Raw genomic sequence first — 18178 nt, 5'->3', positions numbered from 1 at the left:
TGTGTCTATAAGTTGCATATATTTTAGCGTTGTACGTGCATAAACTTTTGGCCATGTCTGCAAAAAGTTCAATACAAGTGTGCATAAAGGTTCGCCCCGTCGAGCCGGGAGAATCTACACTTTGGCAAGTTAAGGATGAGTGTGCCATACAATTGATAGACAGCCAAGCTGATCCCTTTGTTGTTGGTAAGAGAGAGAAGGCTTTTCCATATGTGTTTGTACGAGTGTGGTTATTTCTCTGTGTGTGTATATATTTCCTTTACAGATTACGCCTTTGATCAAGATACAACTAACCAGAAAGTTTTCGACCGAATGGCAAAGCATATTGTCCACGCCTGCATGCAAGGATTTAATGGCACGATATTTGCGTATGGCCAGACGTCATCTGGCAAAACTTATACCATGATGGGCGACAATCAAAATCCAGGTGTCATGGTGTTGGCGGCAAAGGAAATCTTTAAACAAATAGCCAATAACAATGATCGTGACTACCTGATAAGAGTGGGCTACATAGAAATATACAATGAGAAAGTCTACGATCTGCTTAATAAGAAGAACCAAGACCTCAAGATCCATGAGGCCGGCCATGGCATTGTGAATGTCAATTGCGAGGAGGTTATTATAACTAGCGAGGGCGATCTTCTGCAATTTCTCTGCATGGGCAATAAGGAGCGGACAGTGGGTGAAACCAATATGAACGAGCGTTCCAGTCGTTCGCACGCTGTCTTTCGCATAGTAAGTTGAGCCTTGTTGTTTTCTAGATGTTACTACATTTTCCCTTACCCAGATCATTGAGTCACGTAAAACGGATCGCAGTGAGGATGACGCAGTCATTCAAAGTGTACTGAACCTGGTTGACTTGGCGGGTTCCGAACGTGCTGACCAGACAGGTGCCCGTGGGGCTCGTCTAAAGGAGGGAGCACACATCAACAAAAGTCTGCTCTTTCTCAGCAATGTAATCAACAACTTGGCTGAAAATGTGGACAAGAAGTACATAAGTTTCCGTGACTCAAAACTTACACGAATATTGCAAGCGTCGCTGGTGGGAAATGCCCTTACGTCGATAATATGTACAATTAAGCCCTCGATTTCTGATGAGTCCCAGTCCACTTTGAATTTTGCCATGCGAGCAAAGAAAGTCCGCATTAAGCCACAAGTCAATGAGGTAGTATCGGATGCGACTATGATGAAGCGGCTGGAGCGTGAAATTAAGGATCTTAAAAATCGTCTCGCAGAGGAAGAGCGCAAAAATGAGAGTCAGCTGAAAGTTAAGCAACTAGAGCAGAGACTTAAAACTGATATGCTTAAGATCATAACCAGTAATTCGCTGAATAATGAAAAACGTTTACAAAAACGTCGTCGAACATGGTGTCCATCCGCCTCATTGCTTGAGCTTCCGTCTACGTCAACGGCAATGCCATCAGAAGGGTCCACGTTAAAACATTCCCAACTTCCGAAGCCACGTTTCTTTCCAATTTCTAATATCAGTCATCGTTATGATAATGTCCCAAAGACAATAAATATTCTTAATTCGGCACAATTCGATGATAGAGAAGTCTTTGTTCCCGGAGAACTGCACGATTTTGGATTGGAACCTTTGGATATACCAGCACCAACGCTTCAAGGCTTAAGTAGACCAATTATACCAATTGCCTTAACCCCAACCGCATCACAAATGGGAAATGCACAGTAAGTGTGGATTCTAAAATTTGTTCGCCTTATTCTACACTTTCACATTCATGGCATCTCACAATTCATTCACATTTTTTTGTTTCATTATCACCAACACAACATCATCACATGTACATATCATCATCTGCAGTAAGGAAAATCTTGAAAAGGAACTTTTGGAATTGCAAACTTTTACAAAATTAGAAAAGTTATGTGATAATAGCAGCGAGTGGGAAAAATGTCAAGATTTGACAGAGAAATTGGAAGCTATGACTATTCAACGCGATGGTCTACAAGCAGACAATTTAAAGTATCAACACCGGTGAGTCAATGAAACGTTAAAGGAAATGTTTCATTTGAAGTATTTAATTTCATTAGTTAAATTTTAGTATTTTATGTTGGTGACGTATACAAAATTGGCCATCATTTTTATTTCCCTATGTGTAGTTCATGTATTTGTCTTTCTATGTGAAATTTCGTAGCCTTTGTGAGCCTAGAATCTAGGTAAGGTCTAAATTTCGTAAAAATCGAATGATTGTCCCCTAAGTCTATCTATATTGAAAAAAAAACTGTTTAGTTTAAAGTTGTCCCCAGAAAACGATCATTAGTGGAAAAAAAAGTAGATACAGATTCCGAAATGCATTAAAATAAAGTTCATTCTTTATATTTTGTGATCCAATGTTGAATTCTGCAAAGAAACAAAAACATTTCTTTAATGATACATATTTGTTAACTTATTCTGTGCTTTGTTTGAAACACGTAAACTCTTACTAAACTTATTGTTCTTTATTGAAAAAATGAATGACAAAATACTAAAGCAGACTACAGAATATTCCAATTAAAAATGATTCTAGAAAAAAGTAGATTATAAAAACGCGAAAAAAAAGGCCTTAAAAACTATAACACAATTATTACTTTGTCATTTAAAGCCACCAAAGATAAATTAATATGCCATTTTAATTTGCCATTAAAAGCTTCAAAAACAAATAACTTTTAAAATTTAAAAAATCATAAAACTTTTTTATGTCTTGGCATATATTTTGTATAACAATTTTTGGCTGATATCCATGCACTACTCTCCATTAAAAAGAAAAAACTATTGCCCAGTTTTAAGTACGATCTAAAGCCTATTAAGTAAACTTTGTAAAATCTTAACTTTCAATTTTAAAATTATAATAATTTGCACTTTGCAGGCCTATAAAATGTTTTGAATTAAAGTTGGCGCGCCCTGCAAACCAACATATGGTGAGATTACCTAAGGTAATCGACTGATCTCTTCTATTTTGTTGTCGTTCGAAGCTCAATGCTTGCCTACTTACTCTCTTGCCAGTTACTGAGAGAGCTCTCTGTCCCCCAATCCAAACGACGAACACCAGGTTAAAAAGAAATTCAAAAGAAAAACAAACGCCAACGCGCATACAAAGGCATACCCACACACACACACATGTACATTAAAAATGCATATGTATTTTTCGGTGGAGTCTTTTTGTGGGTGCAAAGTTATTCTGAGCCAGTTTCTCCACAAAAGAACACGACGACGACGACGTCGAGGAGAACGAAGCGTTATGCCGGCGCAACGTTCTGCCAACGGTCAATAAAACAAAGAATGTTTAGTAGTAGCTGGTAACTGGCCAAGTTCGTGATAATATTCTATACCAAAAAATGTACAAATTAGTTGCCATTATTTCGGTTTACTTTTGATAAACTAGATCGATCGGTGACGTCTTTTCTGCTGTGTGTGTTTGTTACTATCGTTAACCCCGTCTCTCTCTCTCGGCCTTGATTTGTGATGTAACCGAATACATATAAACTTTTATATGTAAATAAATTGAATTCAAATTGATACCCATGAGTGAGTATACACACAAACATTCATACATACATTTGAGTAGGTGCAAAACGGCGGTTGATATGCGTTTTTGGATGAGAGCCCATCGCAACTTCAGCTGGGAGGAATGTTGTCAGCGATCAGCTGCGACTGTTTCTATTTTTAGTGTGCGCTCTAAATACAAATTCTGTGTGTGTCTGTGGATGCAACTCCCAAAGCGACAACTAAATTAGAGTTTCAAAGAGTAAACAAATTTAATGTAAGGGAAATTACGCTCCATCCAATGAAAGTGAATAAAGTTTTTAACAACAAATAAAATGAAAAGTTGACGTGATTCATAGTGAAGCATTTAAACAAGATTTTAATCTAATCTCTATAAAAGCTTAACGAATATCCTTAAAATTTCGTTTATTCTATGTACTTATTAATGAATATTCATATTCAAAAGCTATCCGAATACTAAAATCATTTGAATGAGTTTTTCGAACCCTGTTAACAAACGAAACCAAATATATATATAAATGATTAAATCATTTCAAATCTTATTGTTAGAGTAAACAAATCATTATACCCTTGTTTTAATACACTTTAGTTTTCATTCTCATTCAGCTTTCTAACAAAATTTCAATAAACTTTATTTGAAAAGCTATTTGTCTATTAAAGAATTTGTTAAATTATTTGAATCCCTATTTTAATTGCATATCATTTAATTTCTAGCTGCGAGACGCTGGAGAATGAAGTGGCTGCTATATCTTTGACCAATCAAACATCCAATGCCAAGATAGAGGACTACGAGACAGAATTAAAAGAGCTAAAGCAGAAAATTGAGAAACTTGAGATGGAGAATCGTGATTTAGTGGGTCTAGAATTTGAATATAAAAATCACAATAATAAATTGCAACTGCGTGAAAATGATTTGCTGTCAGCGCTTGACGAGAAGGAGACGAAAATTGGCAATTTGCAAAAATCTCTCGACGAGCTATCACGGGATATGTTGCGCAACAGCAAGGAGGATCAAATGCGTTCCCTTTGCCCCGAATTGGAGACGAGTTGTGAGAGAATTTGCAATAATTGCCAGCAGCTAGAAAAACTCTTGAATGAATATAAATCGGATTCGAAAACTGTGGAATCAATTAATTGTGAATGTGAGAAATTGCGGCTTGAAATCGCCGAGACTCGAGCAAAGTTGGAAAGTGTTCAAATAGCCTTTGGCCAAGCGACCGTCGAGGTGGCCGAAAAGGCGAATCATTGTGAGCGTCTGTCCCGTGAGGCGGCAACAGCACGAGATGATATGACCTTTTTGCAGGGCAAATACGATGAATTGGAGCAATCGCGGCAGTCACAGGTGCAGGCTATACAAGATTTGCAGGCGGACTATAATGCCATACGGCAAAAGTACACGGAACTTCAACAATCTTATGAAAATTTGGAGCTAAAGTCTTCTGCGTCGGCCGAGAGTTGTTTGGTGCTTCAGGCTGAAAACGTAAAGTTACAAACTGAGATTAACTGTCTTAAGGAACGTGTGGAGGAAGCTCAGCAAAAGCTTATAAATGGAATGAATACCGAACCACTTGACGATCAGTTTAAGGCCCAAAGTGAAGAGCTGCAAGCCAAACTATTGGAAATGCAGACAAATTTCAATAATATTCAAAGAGAATATGATTGTCTATCGAATGAACTCATGGAGAGCGTCCAGGAGGGTGATGAACTACGCAAGCAATGCCATGCACTGCAGGAGGAATTGAAGCAACACCAGAGACAACTACAACAGAGCGGCGATGCAGAGTCAATGAAAAGTTCTGGTGTCGGGACCGAATGTAGTGAAACTGAAGGAGATTTGGACCATGAACTGCTGCAACACTTTGCCAAGTTATCCGAATCGCTTCATGAGATAGAACTTAAACATCTCTCCGGATTTAGTCGCGTGTTTAGAGCAACCAACAATGTGGCCCCAGCCCTCAAGCTGTGTCTAGAGTGCACTGAGGAAACTGACCTCATCACCCATCAATTTGATAATCAGATGGATGAAGACAAATGTGTGTACCTGAAAGGTATTCTAAAACAGCATAGATTTGAAATCATAAAATTAAACTACGATGGCGAGGAAAATGATTGTGATTTGCGGAATCATATTCTACAATTGGAAAATGAGATTGCTGAGAAAAACGCTTTGATAGATGCCACCGAACGCACCATCAATGATATGCGTGAACAGATGACCAATCTGGAGTCGGCACTCCTAGAGAAATCGGTTATAGTCAATAAAGTGGAGGACTATCAACGTCAAATTGAATCACTGGAAAAGCAAAATGCCGAAATCACAATGGTTTGCGAAGAACTGCAGGTTAAGGTGAAAGAAAACACTTTAAGTGAAAGTTTCGCCATGTCCTCGATTGCAAATGATTCGAATTCTGAGCAAGATATTAAGGAAATTGTTTCATTGAACACAACCGTATCGGATCTACGTGTAAGAGAGACTGAGTTGCAGGATCAACTAGAACAGCACCGACATCAAATAAGGACTAAGGATGAAACCATTAGTCAACTTCAAGTGGATATTCAAGAATTGAACGAGCGTTGTCTATCGATGGATGTTCAACAAGTCGAATTGCAATCAAGTGCCGAGCACAAACAGCAAATGCTGGATCTACAAATAGCCAAATCATTGGACGATGCTCAACGCATCGATCAATTACAGGAAATGAATGCGGATTTAACAGAGCGCAATATTAGAGCAGAAAAATTATTGAATGAACTAAAAGAGCGTCATCCGAATTCAGAGATCGAGAACAACATGGTTTTACGGGCTTTGTTAAGTGAAAAACTTAAAACCGCTCTAGATGATCTCGAAGATATGGAGAAGCGTAAAACCGAAGAGATCAATGGCTTAAAACTTGAATTCCTTGATAAATTAGAGACGAGCGAAAGCGAATATCGTACAAATATGCGTAAATATAACATTGAATGGGAGGAGAGTAAAGATCGCTACGAATCAAGTTTGTCTAAACTAAAGGAGAGTCTGTCATCAGCAGAAGCGAAACTTGAAAGTATTATTGTTGAGCATAATTCGAATATAAAGACCCTAAAAGACGAGCACAACTTGGCCCTAGACAATGTCATAAAGGAGAAGCACGAACTTGAGTCTCTCTACGATGAAAGCCAGAAAATGATTGAAAAACTCACCATACAACTAGAAGATTCTGCCAGCCAAGATCAAGTAGATCAACATCTAGAGCTTATAAAATCATTGAAAAATACTATTCAAGAATTTGAGGAAAAGGACGCCAAGCAATTGCTTTTATATGAACAGCTCCAGAGTGAATATCACAGTAGCATGGAAAAACTTAGAGAAGAAAAAATGGCATTGCAGTCGCAGTTCGATGATTTGAATGCAGAAACTCAAAGCTTAAAAGACACAATGACACAAAAGTTTGAATCTTTGGAACAACAATTGGAAGCTTCTGTTCAAGAAAAGGCAGAGGTCTTGAAACAATCCCAACAGTTGGAAGAACAATTGGAACTTGTTGTTAATCAAAAGGCCCAAATACAAAGCCAAATGAACGAACAACTGGAGACCCTAAATATGAAATTAAAAGATCTTGAAGAGCAAGAGGCAGACGGCTCGATGAAGTCTCAACAGTTGAAAGAACAATTAGAAACTGTTTTAAACCAAAAGGCTCAACTACAAACCGAAAAGGACGAGCTGTTGGAAAGCTTTAACATGAAGCTAAAGGATCTGGAGCACGAGAGAGCAGAGGCCTCGGCAAAGTCTCAACAGTTGGAAGAACAATTGAAAGATGTTATTGAGCAAAAGGCTCAAATACAAACAGAAAAGGAGAAACAATTTGAAGCCTTTAAGGATCTTGAAAATGAATTGCGACAAGCCAAGGAGAAGCAACTGGATGAGCAACAATTAAAAGCTTCTATTACGGAAAAGGAAGAGGCTTTGAAAAAGTCACAACAATTGCAAATGCAATTAGACGCTCTTATTAAGCAAAGCTCGCAAGAGAAAACCGAAATGGAGGAAAAAATTGAGACCTTTAATGCCAAGCTAAAAGATCTTCAATACGAATTGGTTCAAGTCAATCAGAAGGTTATACATTTCGATGACCTTACAGCTGAGCATGAAAAACTTAAACTACATGCCGCTGATATGGAGAAAATGATTCAAGACTTAAAGGAGAAGAGTGAGAACCTAAAAAAAGATTTAACGACATCCGAGAGCAATGGCAACGAATTGCGTTCGCAATTGCAGACCGCCGAAGATGCTAGAAAGGCTGCCTGTGCAGGACAATCCAAATTACATAAACAGGTTGAAGAACTCGAAACGAGAATGTCAAGTGAATCACGACAATTCGCACGTCAAGTCGGTGAACTCCAGGGTTCACTGAAAGAACAACAAATAAAATTAAACTCATTACATTTGCAAAAAGAGGAAATGGGGTCGAGAAATAAGGAGTTGACAAGCTTACTGGAGAAAGAGCGTAAGGATAGTAATTTCCTAAAAGAAGATAACAACAAATTGAAAACGCTTAATGAACAACTAGATGGTAAATTAAAGCTAGCTTCGGAAATGAGTAACGCAGTTCTCCAAAACCAAACGACAATTGAGAGACTAACCGAGGAATGCGAAACTTTGCGTTCAACTCTGGTAAGTTTAAGCCTTATGCTGCTTAATGCCAGAGATTTCGCTTTAGGCCAAAATTTTATTTCAGAAAACTAAGGAAACCAATTTAAAGGCAGAATATCAACAAAAAGATGCCACCATTTCAAGTCTGTTGTCTGATAAGCGAAATCTGGAAGAAAAGCTTTGTACTCTTACTGAGATTGTAGAGAAATTGGAGTCTCAATTGAGCGGCATACAAAAATCCAAGTCCAATAACTCTACCAATATGTCTATGGATTCGAATGTTTCAAATTCTTCGCCCAGTTCGGTGAATCCAACTTTGCCAAGTGGAAGAAGAAGTCTAGATCGAAATGCCACCGTGCCACGGGTAGGAAGAAGCCACATGGCTATCAGAGCATATTTGGTTGAATATATTTTGTCTTCTTTTAGAAATCAATTAGTTTCGAGACTGAAATGAGGAAAAATCGAAGGATAATTGCACATGACGAGCGCCGCCAATCGTACTGGAACGATTTCAGGGATGCTGACTGCATGACTGATCCAGTTGGTGAGTTAACATCTTTTATTTTTTACTCTTTCAATAGCTAACATTTCTCTATTCCTATTTCAGCTGAAACGTGTAATTGCACTGAATTGGATCGAAAGCTTAAAGACTGTCAACGAGAACTATTTATCCGCGATAGCCAAGTTACTGCCTTGAATTTCGAATTAAAGAATCATCCTTTGAAAATAGAGAATGGCCAATTAAAGCAGAGGCTTCAGGATGAGGTCGAAAAAGCTCGCCATGAGGTTAAACGTTTCAAACAAAAGAACCAAGATCTTATAAGCAAGATCAATGCAATTTCTGCCTCAGCCTCAAAGACAACGTTAACCAGTGAGAATACATCAACAAAAACTGAAACATCTAGTAAAGATACGCAGACTGAGTCCGAGTTGGAATCGATATTGGAGAAGACAAATCTAAAATTGACAGATGCTCTAGGTTTGTGCCGCCTTCGTTTTAGACAAATTAAAGATCTGGAAGAAAAATTACAACAGAATGAGAATAGCGATACAACGAACATCAGTTCCTTTACTGCCGGGCAAATAGGGGCCCTTAAGGTTAGTAATCCAAAGATTGTAGCCAAAAGAAATTCGCAATATCTCTTTTATTTTTTAGGCACAAAGTGAAGCACAGAAAAAGGAATTGTCTACTCTCCGTGAAAAATACGATTTGGCGAAGAGAGCTCTTCATATGCGCAGGGATGAAGTTACGGAACTTCGAACTCGAATTGCTTGCTTAGAGGGTTCTGTAACAGCACCATCATCAGCTAAATAAGCCATATACATACAAAGGTTATATTTTAAGTATTAGTTATCTTGTTTTAACTGTATATATGCATATTCTATGTTTATTTATGATTTCTATGTTCATTTATACGTCCAAAGTGTCGCTTTAGTTTCTTCAATCTCAAAATTTATGGTATTAATAATAGTTAAAAACTTAATCGAGAAAAAAATAGTTTTTAAAATTACAAACACAAGTTACTTTAATTGGTGGGACATATTTCATTTGAAAGCGATAATTTATGCAGTATCGAAAATAAGTAATCACTTATTGACGATTAATTCAAACCTATCGACCATCAGAATTTCTATTTGACATCTGGCAACATGCGGAAAAACTTTATGATGCCAGAGTGTGCGAAAAAATATTGCTTCTGGCAACATTGACGCTAAAAACAGAAAATTATAACAAAAAAATAGTTTAATTTATTTGATACGCCATGAACTCGGCTACCAAGGTACGTGCAGAGCTTCTTAGTAGTATTTTCATCAATTGACTAAAATATTTTAACGCTTTTGCGGTATTCACTTTGTGCGGGAAAATAAAGTGGCGCGAGCGGGAGTCGAGCCTCTCGCTCCTTCGAGTAAGAGCAACAGCAATTTGTTGTTCCACGATGATAGAGGAGTGGGCGGGTGGGTGGTTAAGGGAGAGAGGGCGCGTTTGTTTTGAATTTGCAAAACAGGCGGCAGAAAACAACAACTCTGCAGGGAGATAAAAACGTATCCTTATTACTTATGTTTGTTCTTTTTCGCAGGTTGGGGAGATTTTCACGGCCGCTGGACAGGCATTCAGTAGATTGGGAGATTTGACAATGCAATTACATCCCAATGCCGAATCACCGTCTGGGTATGTATCGGATACAAATCCGGAAAACAAAATTTAGCCTAACCAGAGACGTAGGCTTTAATGCTAAAGTGTTTTGCTTTCATGTTCCCTCGCTATGGCGCGAGCAGTAAGTGGACGGACGAAGAAATCGACATGTTGCACACGTCCATAATGCGCTTCTCGGATGACCTTAGCAAAATCAGTCTTAGCATTAAGAATCGCACAGTGTAAGTGTCATAGCGAGCGAGAACATGGATAAATCTCAGAAACATCGAGCCCATGCTAATTCATTTCACTTTCGTTGCAGATCTCAAATACGCCAGGCTCTGAAAAAGAAGGCCTTTGAGGATGCCGGCATTCCCGCCAAACAGGTACCCGTGCAGCAGGTCCAGCATGTGATCCAAACAGTCCAGCAATTGCCTATAATTCAACAGCCGCAGCAGCAACAGTCGCAGCCGCAACTACAAGCAACAACACAAAATCAACAGCAGCATCAAGTATTTAAAACGCAGCCGACGCAACCGCAGAATTCAACGATTCAGCATGTTCAACTGGTCACGACGCATCCGAAGCAGATTGTTCTGCAGCAGGCACAGGCTACAACGACATCACCCATCACCTACACAATCAATCAATTGCATAAAATAACGCAACAAAAGACAGCAATGGCTGCAGCCGCCGCCGCTGCAGCTGCTAGTAATACTCCAACGATTACGGAAAATATCATCATCCAGCCGCCACCACAAACCACGACCACGTCACCAACGGCAGTCACAAACAATTCCACATTGAGCACTGTGGTAATAGCCGAAGATGATGTTGTTAGCACCACGTCCACTCCAATCGCAATTCCAATACCAACCCCAGCAACCACAACCACATCGGGTAGCTTAGCCCTTAAATGTGGGCCAGATGTATCAATGACACTCAATCGCATAAATGTTCAAGAAAATGAAGTTGATGTCGAGGAGTGTTTGCCTGCCGAAGTAGTCAAACTGGACTTTGTTAGCGAGGAAGTAGCCGGGTGAAGTTTTCTCCCGGCTGCCATATCCGATCGTGTTGAGGACTTCTATTATTAAAAGTTTTTAATCATTAAGCAGAGCAGCGTCAGAGTGAATCACACACACACATAACACGAAATACCCAAAATGTGGAAAGGCTCCACTAACAAAACGAGCATCTTAGTTTTAAGCATATATTGTTAAGTGTTGTCATATTTGATATACAAAAACTGAAAATTAATTTGTTGACAACTATTTAAAGACAAAAAAAACACAACAATCATCAAAACCATGAGAAAGTCTAATTCGTAGATATTAAATGTGTATATGCAGCACCTAGTTATAAGTAATCGCAAGATCGCAATAGTGCAAAGTACATAAGAATTGTAGAAGTTAAAAGTGAAATAAAGAAGCATTATTTAAATTTTATTGCGCGGTTTCTTGTGCATAATCAAAGAATTTCTTGTTACCTTAAATTTTGAAAGCCAATAGAGATTGAATAATTGTAATTAATCGGCTTCAAGCCGTTGGTATTAGACTTTCTTCATTAAATTTTAATTTTGAATAATAAATTTTGCAATGAAATTTATTAAAAATTTCAAAAGAGGCGAAATAGCGTCCTCTAGAGTTCAAATTTTTTTTAATTCTTGATTGGCGGCACCGTGTTGGTCTATCGAAATCCACTCAAGCGATAAAGAAAATCTTTGTGCAATCGTTAAAACTCCAAAAATGGGAATGATGCTTTTTTTAATTTTTTAAATATTTTCAAGATTTTAATAGGTGTCAGACTGATACTGTGTCAATTAATCGGTATTTGAGAATCTTTACTACAACTAAAGTGAAATATTAAATAAGCTAAAAATTAAATAAGCCAGATTTTTCGCTATCCGCAATTTCCGCGTTTTATCCACAATCACTGGTGAAAATCGATTTGTAATCGTTGAAACTCTCATCCCTACGTCGCATCATTGTCGCTCACGTTAAAATATTGTGATTATTTTTTCACTTTGGAAATAAATTTGGTTTTTGGAGAAAACAAGTTACACAAGGTAGGTCAATATTCTTTGTTAGCCGGCTTGCGAAATATAATTGCAGGTCAATACCTGCAATTTCATAATGTGATTAAATTATTATTTTGCAATGTGGTGAAAAAACAAAATGGCGACTGGTATGCGTATGAACGCCGGCTTTTTTCACCGCTTTTTTTTTTGAGGCCAGACATATGTACATATATATAAATGTGTATGTGTTAATATTTCCGCATTTTGCAGCAACAACAGCGTACTCGTTGTCCAAGTTATAAGCTCTAAGAAGAGAAAAAGTATAAAAAACAAATAATAATGGCTGATAATGATGATCTTCTCGATTACGAGGATGAGGAGCAGACCGAGACCACTGCGGTGGAGAATCGTGAGGCTCCCAAAAAAGACGTGAAGGGTACTTATGTGTCTATACACAGTTCTGGATTTCGTGATTTCTTGCTGAAGCCGGAAATCTTGCGTGCAATTGTTGACTGCGGTTTTGAGCATCCATCCGAAGGTAAGTAATTGAAACGGAAAATGTGTACAGTTATTCCCATAATCACGTGCTTCTTGCAGTTCAGCACGAATGCATTCCGCAGGCTGTACTGGGCATGGATATTCTATGCCAGGCCAAATCCGGTATGGGCAAAACGGCTGTTTTTGTGTTAGCCACATTGCAGCAGCTTGAACCATCCGATAATAATACCTGTCATGTATTGGTTATGTGTCACACCCGTGAGCTGGCATTCCAGATTAGCAAAGAGTATGAGCGTTTCTCCAAGTATATGCCCACAGTTAAGGTAAGTGGATCCAGAAAACTTAAACTTACATGGACAATATATGAAATTGTTTTTCAATTATAGGTTGCTGTCTTCTTTGGCGGTTTGGCAATCCAAAAAGACGAGGAAACTCTGAAGAGTGGCACCCCCCACATTGTCGTTGGTACACCTGGTCGTATTTTGGCTTTGATACGTAACAAAAAACTGAATTTGAAGCATTTAAAACATTTTGTTCTCGATGAGTGTGACAAGATGTTGGAACAGCTAGGTAAATAGTCTAATTTATTCATAAGTTTGATTTGGTTTTCATTCAAAAATGCATTTTTTACATTTGCAGATATGCGTCGCGATGTTCAAGAGATATTCCGCAGCACACCACACGGCAAACAAGTTATGATGTTCTCTGCTACATTGAGCAAAGACATACGTCCCGTATGCAAAAAGTTTATGCAAGATGTAAATATCAACGTGTCCATATCCACAATTCTCGTACAAATCGTACTCGTACTTCTCCTCGTACAATTACAATTACTACAAGCACGACCACTAGTTACTATTACTAATTTCAAATACTACCTTCTGTATAAAAACCGTGAAACTATCCAAACACCTAAATATTTGTCCCCAATTGCATTCTCTTGCAAATGGATAAACGCGTAAATAATCAAACGTATATAAGCTCTATAAAGGGGCCTAACATGAATCCAATTTTAAAAATTTGAATCACCAATAACCCATTTTCCAAATGGTTAAACGCGTCACATGCAAACGTTTAAGCCAAATAACGAACAAATAATATCATTTTGTCGCGTCACATACAATCGCAATGATTTAAACAAAACAAACAAAAAAGATATAAATCAATTAAAAAATCAAGTCAAATGTAAATTACACTCACGAAGAGAGAGAGACAACTGGTTGAAGAAGCAATTGCATCGTCTGCCTCCGGCTAAACAATTCAACTCCAGATCAACTTCAACTGCACACAGACACAATTCTGACTGAGATACAACACATATCCATCATCTGGTCCCAAGGGGAATTAGTTGACGATGATTAGACGATGATACGTGTATATATCATTCATGGTGGTAGCGTGTGGCCGTATGTAGAGTTTGTAGGCGAGCATAGTTGTAGATTTGTTCAATACTTTTTAACTGTTTCCTTTAAATTTAATTTAAATTCTATTTTCAAATATTCAAAAAAATAGCCCATGGAAGTGTACGTTGATGATGAGGCCAAACTGACTCTGCATGGTCTGCAACAGCACTACAACAATCTCAAGGAGAACGAGAAGAACAAGAAGCTGTTCGAATTGCTCGATGTACTCGAGTTTAATCAGGTAAATTCTTGAGATAAGTGTTTGCTAGCATCAGTAATCCAATAATCCTTTTCTCTCGCTCTCTCAATAGGTTGTTATTTTCGTCAAGTCTGTTCAGCGATGTGTGGCCTTGGCGCAATTGCTAACTGAGCAAAATTTCCCAGCCATTGGTATACATCGTGGCATGTCACAGGAGGAGCGTCTGAATCGTTATCAACAATTCAAAGATTTCCAGAAACGTATTCTAGTGGCTACCAATCTGTTTGGTCGTGGCATGGATATTGAGCGTGTTAATATTGTATTCAATTATGATATGCCTGAGGATTCGGATACATATTTGCATCGTGTGGCACGTGCTGGTCGTTTCGGTACCAAGGGTCTAGCCATTACATTTGTCTCCGACGAGAATGATGCCAAGATACTTAACGAAGTACAGGATCGTTTTGATGTCAATATTACTGAGCTGCCGGAGGAAATTGATTTATCCTCATACAGTAAGTTAAAAATGTGCCTTTTTGACACGTGACACAACATTAAACATCGCCATTATTTTTTGTTTAATTACAGTTGAAGGACGCTAGAGTGGATTTAAGTAACAACAAAAACATAAGAATTAAATGCACCCTAATTAGAAAAACGAAAAAACAAAATAATGCTACCATTTTTATAAATTCTACTTTATAACTAATAAAATAAATCAATCAGACAATGTGTACAAAAACAATATAAGAATTCGCATTCAAATTTATTCATATTGATGTTTTGCGATCTCTAATAATAATAATAATAATGATAATGACTTCTTAAAAGAATATCGTTTTCTTTAACTTTCCAGTAAAAAATCAAGAAACCTTGATGTAATTTCTAACAGTCATAAAGTATTTCCTACCTCTTCATGGCTAAAAGTGATTTGGGTAACAGAATTTGTGATAGTTTGTATGTCCGTTACAGGCATGCGCAATGGCCAAGAGCTTCCGGCAGCGGCAGGGATGGCCAACAAGGATGTAAAAAACAAAGCAAAGAAGGAGAGCAGTTTGTAACGAGGTGGTTGGGGGAGAAAACAAAGTCAAACTTCCGAACGATGTGAAAGAGAATGCTTGTAAAACCAAAATGCTGCTTAAGAAATATGTAAAAACGCGACGTAAGGTGAAAATATTTCTTCTATTGGCCATTGTGGTACTCCTTGTGGTCACCATCATTGTGTTGGGCTCGACGGGACACAGTGCTGCAATTGAATTGCTGCTGGATGAGCGTTTTATAGCACGGGCATATAGAGATGGCGATACTCAGCAGCAGCAGCAGCCACACCAGGAGAGGCAACCTTCAGCTGTGGCTTTGTTGCAATCGAAACGTGAACATGGCATCATTGTGCCGGAGAAATATAATGAACAACAGATTAAAGCACGCATTATCCAGAGTCGACTTGACCACATGCGACAGCAGCAGCAACAACAACAGCAGCGTGACAATGAGGTTGAGCAGAGTCGCACAACATTGGATGTGGTAACGACAGCTGTACATATATTCTATACAGCAAATCAAGTTTGGTATAAATCAAAGAAACCATCAGCACCGCCACCCGAACATCCCAAGGATGTGCCGCTAACAACTCCGAAACCTGTAAAGATTCTCAACACAGCTTTTTATCCAGCATTGGGTCTTTATAAGCCTAGCTCGTCACTGCTTTCCCAGCACTTTGAGAACATTCGCAGCTGTGGCATTGGTGTGTTGATTCTAAGTTTTCCGGGTAGCTCTGCTAAACCAGCGGACACGGCACTGCTCAATCAAATTATTGAATTGGCACCTCAGCATAATCTCAGTGTGACCTTTGAACTAAGCGTCGCTGGCAATCAGAGTGTGGAGTTTGTGCGTCAACAGTTGCAGGATATATCCACATATGCCGAGTTGCCAGGATTTTATCGGGTATACAGTCAATCCCGACGAGCTCTAATGCCCGTGTTGTATGTGAGTAATGCCTACAAGCTCAGTGATAGCCTTGGACGTCTACTCTGCCGTCAGACGGCGTCTCAGTTGGATGATGGTGATGGTCTTCGTCGGATATTGGATGCCTTTTTTATAGGTCACATCAGGTGTGGAAAGAATATCCATTGAAATCGAATCTACGATAACAACATTTCGTTTTTAGACTTAAAAGCCATTTGGATGTGATGCGTCGTCTGTGCTTTGATGGCTTTTATTCCAAATTACCTAGCAATGGAGCTGTATTTGCCAGCACCTGGAAAAATTGGTCATATCTTAAATCCTATGCCTTGTCCTACAAAATGCTATTTGTTCCAACTGTTGGACCAGGTTTTGCGGAACGTAATAAGTTCCCGCGACACGGCGACATACAAAGGCATCGCAGTAATGGAAGGGTAAGTAAAGGTTGTTAGCTTCTTCAGGAAATTAATTGATTATTTTCGTGTTTTTTTTAGTACTATGGTGTGGCTTGGCGCACAGCCATACTAAATCATTTGGGATTCATTAACATTGCCAGCTACAATAATTGGCCCGATGGCAGCCAAATTGAAGAGGTAATACCACGTGCTGGTTTTCTTGATTATAATCCTGGATCGAAAACCAAATATTTGGATCTAACGGCCCACTGGGTGGGTAATTTTTTGAAAACGCGACAAGAGGCAGCAGCGACTGCCCAAAATTGTTATGAGCTGCTCAATCAGACAATTTGCTAGGCATATCCAGGGCAAAAAACAAAAAACAAAGAAAAGAAATCGAATCCAAAACACTTTCCATATGATACATACTAGTTCAAAGTGTATTTACTTTATATAAGCAATAGATTGCAGGCCATCAAAAAATTACTTTCTTACTGTTACTACGAAAAGTCTTTTTACATACTACATTCATATAGAAGTATATACATATACGCCTATTAATTCTAATTATATACAACATATATTGTAGTAGATCTGCCAAAAAAAAACTATATACATATATATATAAACTGCAAGCAATATATATCTTTAAGTAACTGTTAACTCAAATTAATCAAATCAATATGTAGCATAGCTAGCGGGCCGATCTCAGTAGAGAGCAATTTTTGAAACTTTATTAGCTTTTTATTAATTGGATAAATAGAAGAAGCAGCAGCAACAAAATATCATTAAAAAATAATGCCATGACATTATATAGAAACAATATGGAATGTATGTTATGCATAATAACACTTGTTAAACGAATGGTACTTAACAAATTTTAACTTTATTACAATTAAAAGAGAAAAAAATAATATATATATATATATAAATAATATAATTACTTTATCTAAGCTTTAATAGCTTTAGTGCAAACACACCAACAAAAAAAAAAATTGAAATTTCGTTTTCTTTTTATGCCTAACAATCATGATATCACACTTCCGGTAATTTACAGGTAATTTTTGTTGCCTTCACGTTTCAACGGAAGCGGAAACTCATCAACATTTTCCGCGTTGGCTTGAATATTGTGCGGAATTTCTATTGACGTTACATTGACAAGCTTTTGTGTTTAAATAAATTTAGAGGAATTGCTTAACTTTTAGGACTTATAGCCAAGGAATAAAGATTTGTTTTTTGTAGTTAAAAATAATTTTCTTATAGAATAACTAAAAAGAAGGGATTATACCGAAATTTAAAAAATTATTTTTGCAGATTTTTATTTTTGTTGATTTTTTTATACTAAATTTTATTTTGGTTTTTTTAGTCATTTTTAAAATTTTTAATAAAAATAATCCATAAAGGTATTTTTGAATTCAAAAAGAAATCAAAAAAGAACCTG

The 18178-nt window shown here is 37.8% G+C and overlaps 4 protein-coding genes across 6 annotated transcripts; all 4 read left to right on the top strand.

Moving 5' to 3' along the window:
• Positions 1-23: 23 nt before the first annotated feature.
• LOC6642526 (kinesin-like protein KIN-7I) lies at positions 24-9644 on the top strand. Of its 2 annotated transcripts, XM_002064981.4 has the most exons (9): positions 24-186; positions 266-735; positions 788-1689; positions 1823-1993; positions 4217-8150; positions 8215-8493; positions 8556-8673; positions 8737-9227; positions 9286-9644. In XM_002064981.4, exons 1-9 carry the CDS (start codon positions 54-56, stop codon positions 9442-9444), a joined length of 6657 nt encoding a protein of 2218 aa, XP_002065017.2. In that variant the 5' UTR covers positions 24-53; the 3' UTR covers positions 9445-9644. The 2 variants fall into 2 exon arrangements, with proteins under 2 accessions (XP_002065017.2, XP_023031389.1); XM_023175621.2 differs by lacking the exon at positions 1823-1993.
• Positions 9645-9794: 150 nt separating this feature from the next.
• LOC6642525 (PHD finger protein 21A) lies at positions 9795-11708 on the top strand. Of its 2 annotated transcripts, XM_002064980.4 has the most exons (4): positions 9795-9910; positions 10208-10299; positions 10407-10505; positions 10586-11708. In XM_002064980.4, the coding sequence occupies exons 1-4, from the start codon at positions 9893-9895 to the stop codon at positions 11304-11306; spliced, it is 930 nt and encodes a 309-aa protein (XP_002065016.1). In that variant the 5' UTR covers positions 9795-9892; the 3' UTR covers positions 11307-11708. The 2 variants fall into 2 exon arrangements, with proteins under 2 accessions (XP_002065016.1, XP_015033840.1); XM_015178354.3 differs by lacking the exon at positions 10407-10505.
• A 504-nt stretch (positions 11709-12212) lies between these two features.
• On the top strand, positions 12213-15125 carry LOC6642524 (ATP-dependent RNA helicase WM6). Its single transcript, XM_002064979.4, has 8 exons — positions 12213-12328; positions 12551-12818; positions 12878-13101; positions 13165-13348; positions 13418-13536; positions 14291-14422; positions 14493-14895; positions 14969-15125. The coding sequence occupies exons 2-8, from the start codon at positions 12620-12622 to the stop codon at positions 14980-14982; spliced, it is 1275 nt and encodes a 424-aa protein (XP_002065015.1). The 5' UTR covers positions 12213-12328; positions 12551-12619; the 3' UTR covers positions 14983-15125.
• Positions 15126-15436: 311 nt separating this feature from the next.
• On the top strand, positions 15437-17634 carry LOC6642637 (glycoprotein endo-alpha-1,2-mannosidase). Its single transcript, XM_002064978.4, has 3 exons — positions 15437-16491; positions 16548-16776; positions 16837-17634. Exons 1-3 carry the CDS (start codon positions 15512-15514, stop codon positions 17092-17094), a joined length of 1467 nt encoding a protein of 488 aa, XP_002065014.1. The 5' UTR covers positions 15437-15511; the 3' UTR covers positions 17095-17634.
• The last annotated feature ends 544 nt before the right edge of the window (positions 17635-18178 follow it).

The sequence above is a fragment of the Drosophila willistoni genome (assembly GCF_018902025.1).
Source record: "Drosophila willistoni isolate 14030-0811.24 chromosome 2R unlocalized genomic scaffold, UCI_dwil_1.1 Seg167, whole genome shotgun sequence".
NCBI lineage: Eukaryota > Metazoa > Arthropoda > Insecta > Diptera > Drosophilidae > Drosophila > Drosophila willistoni.
This window is presented reverse-complemented; position numbering and strand designations above follow the sequence as displayed.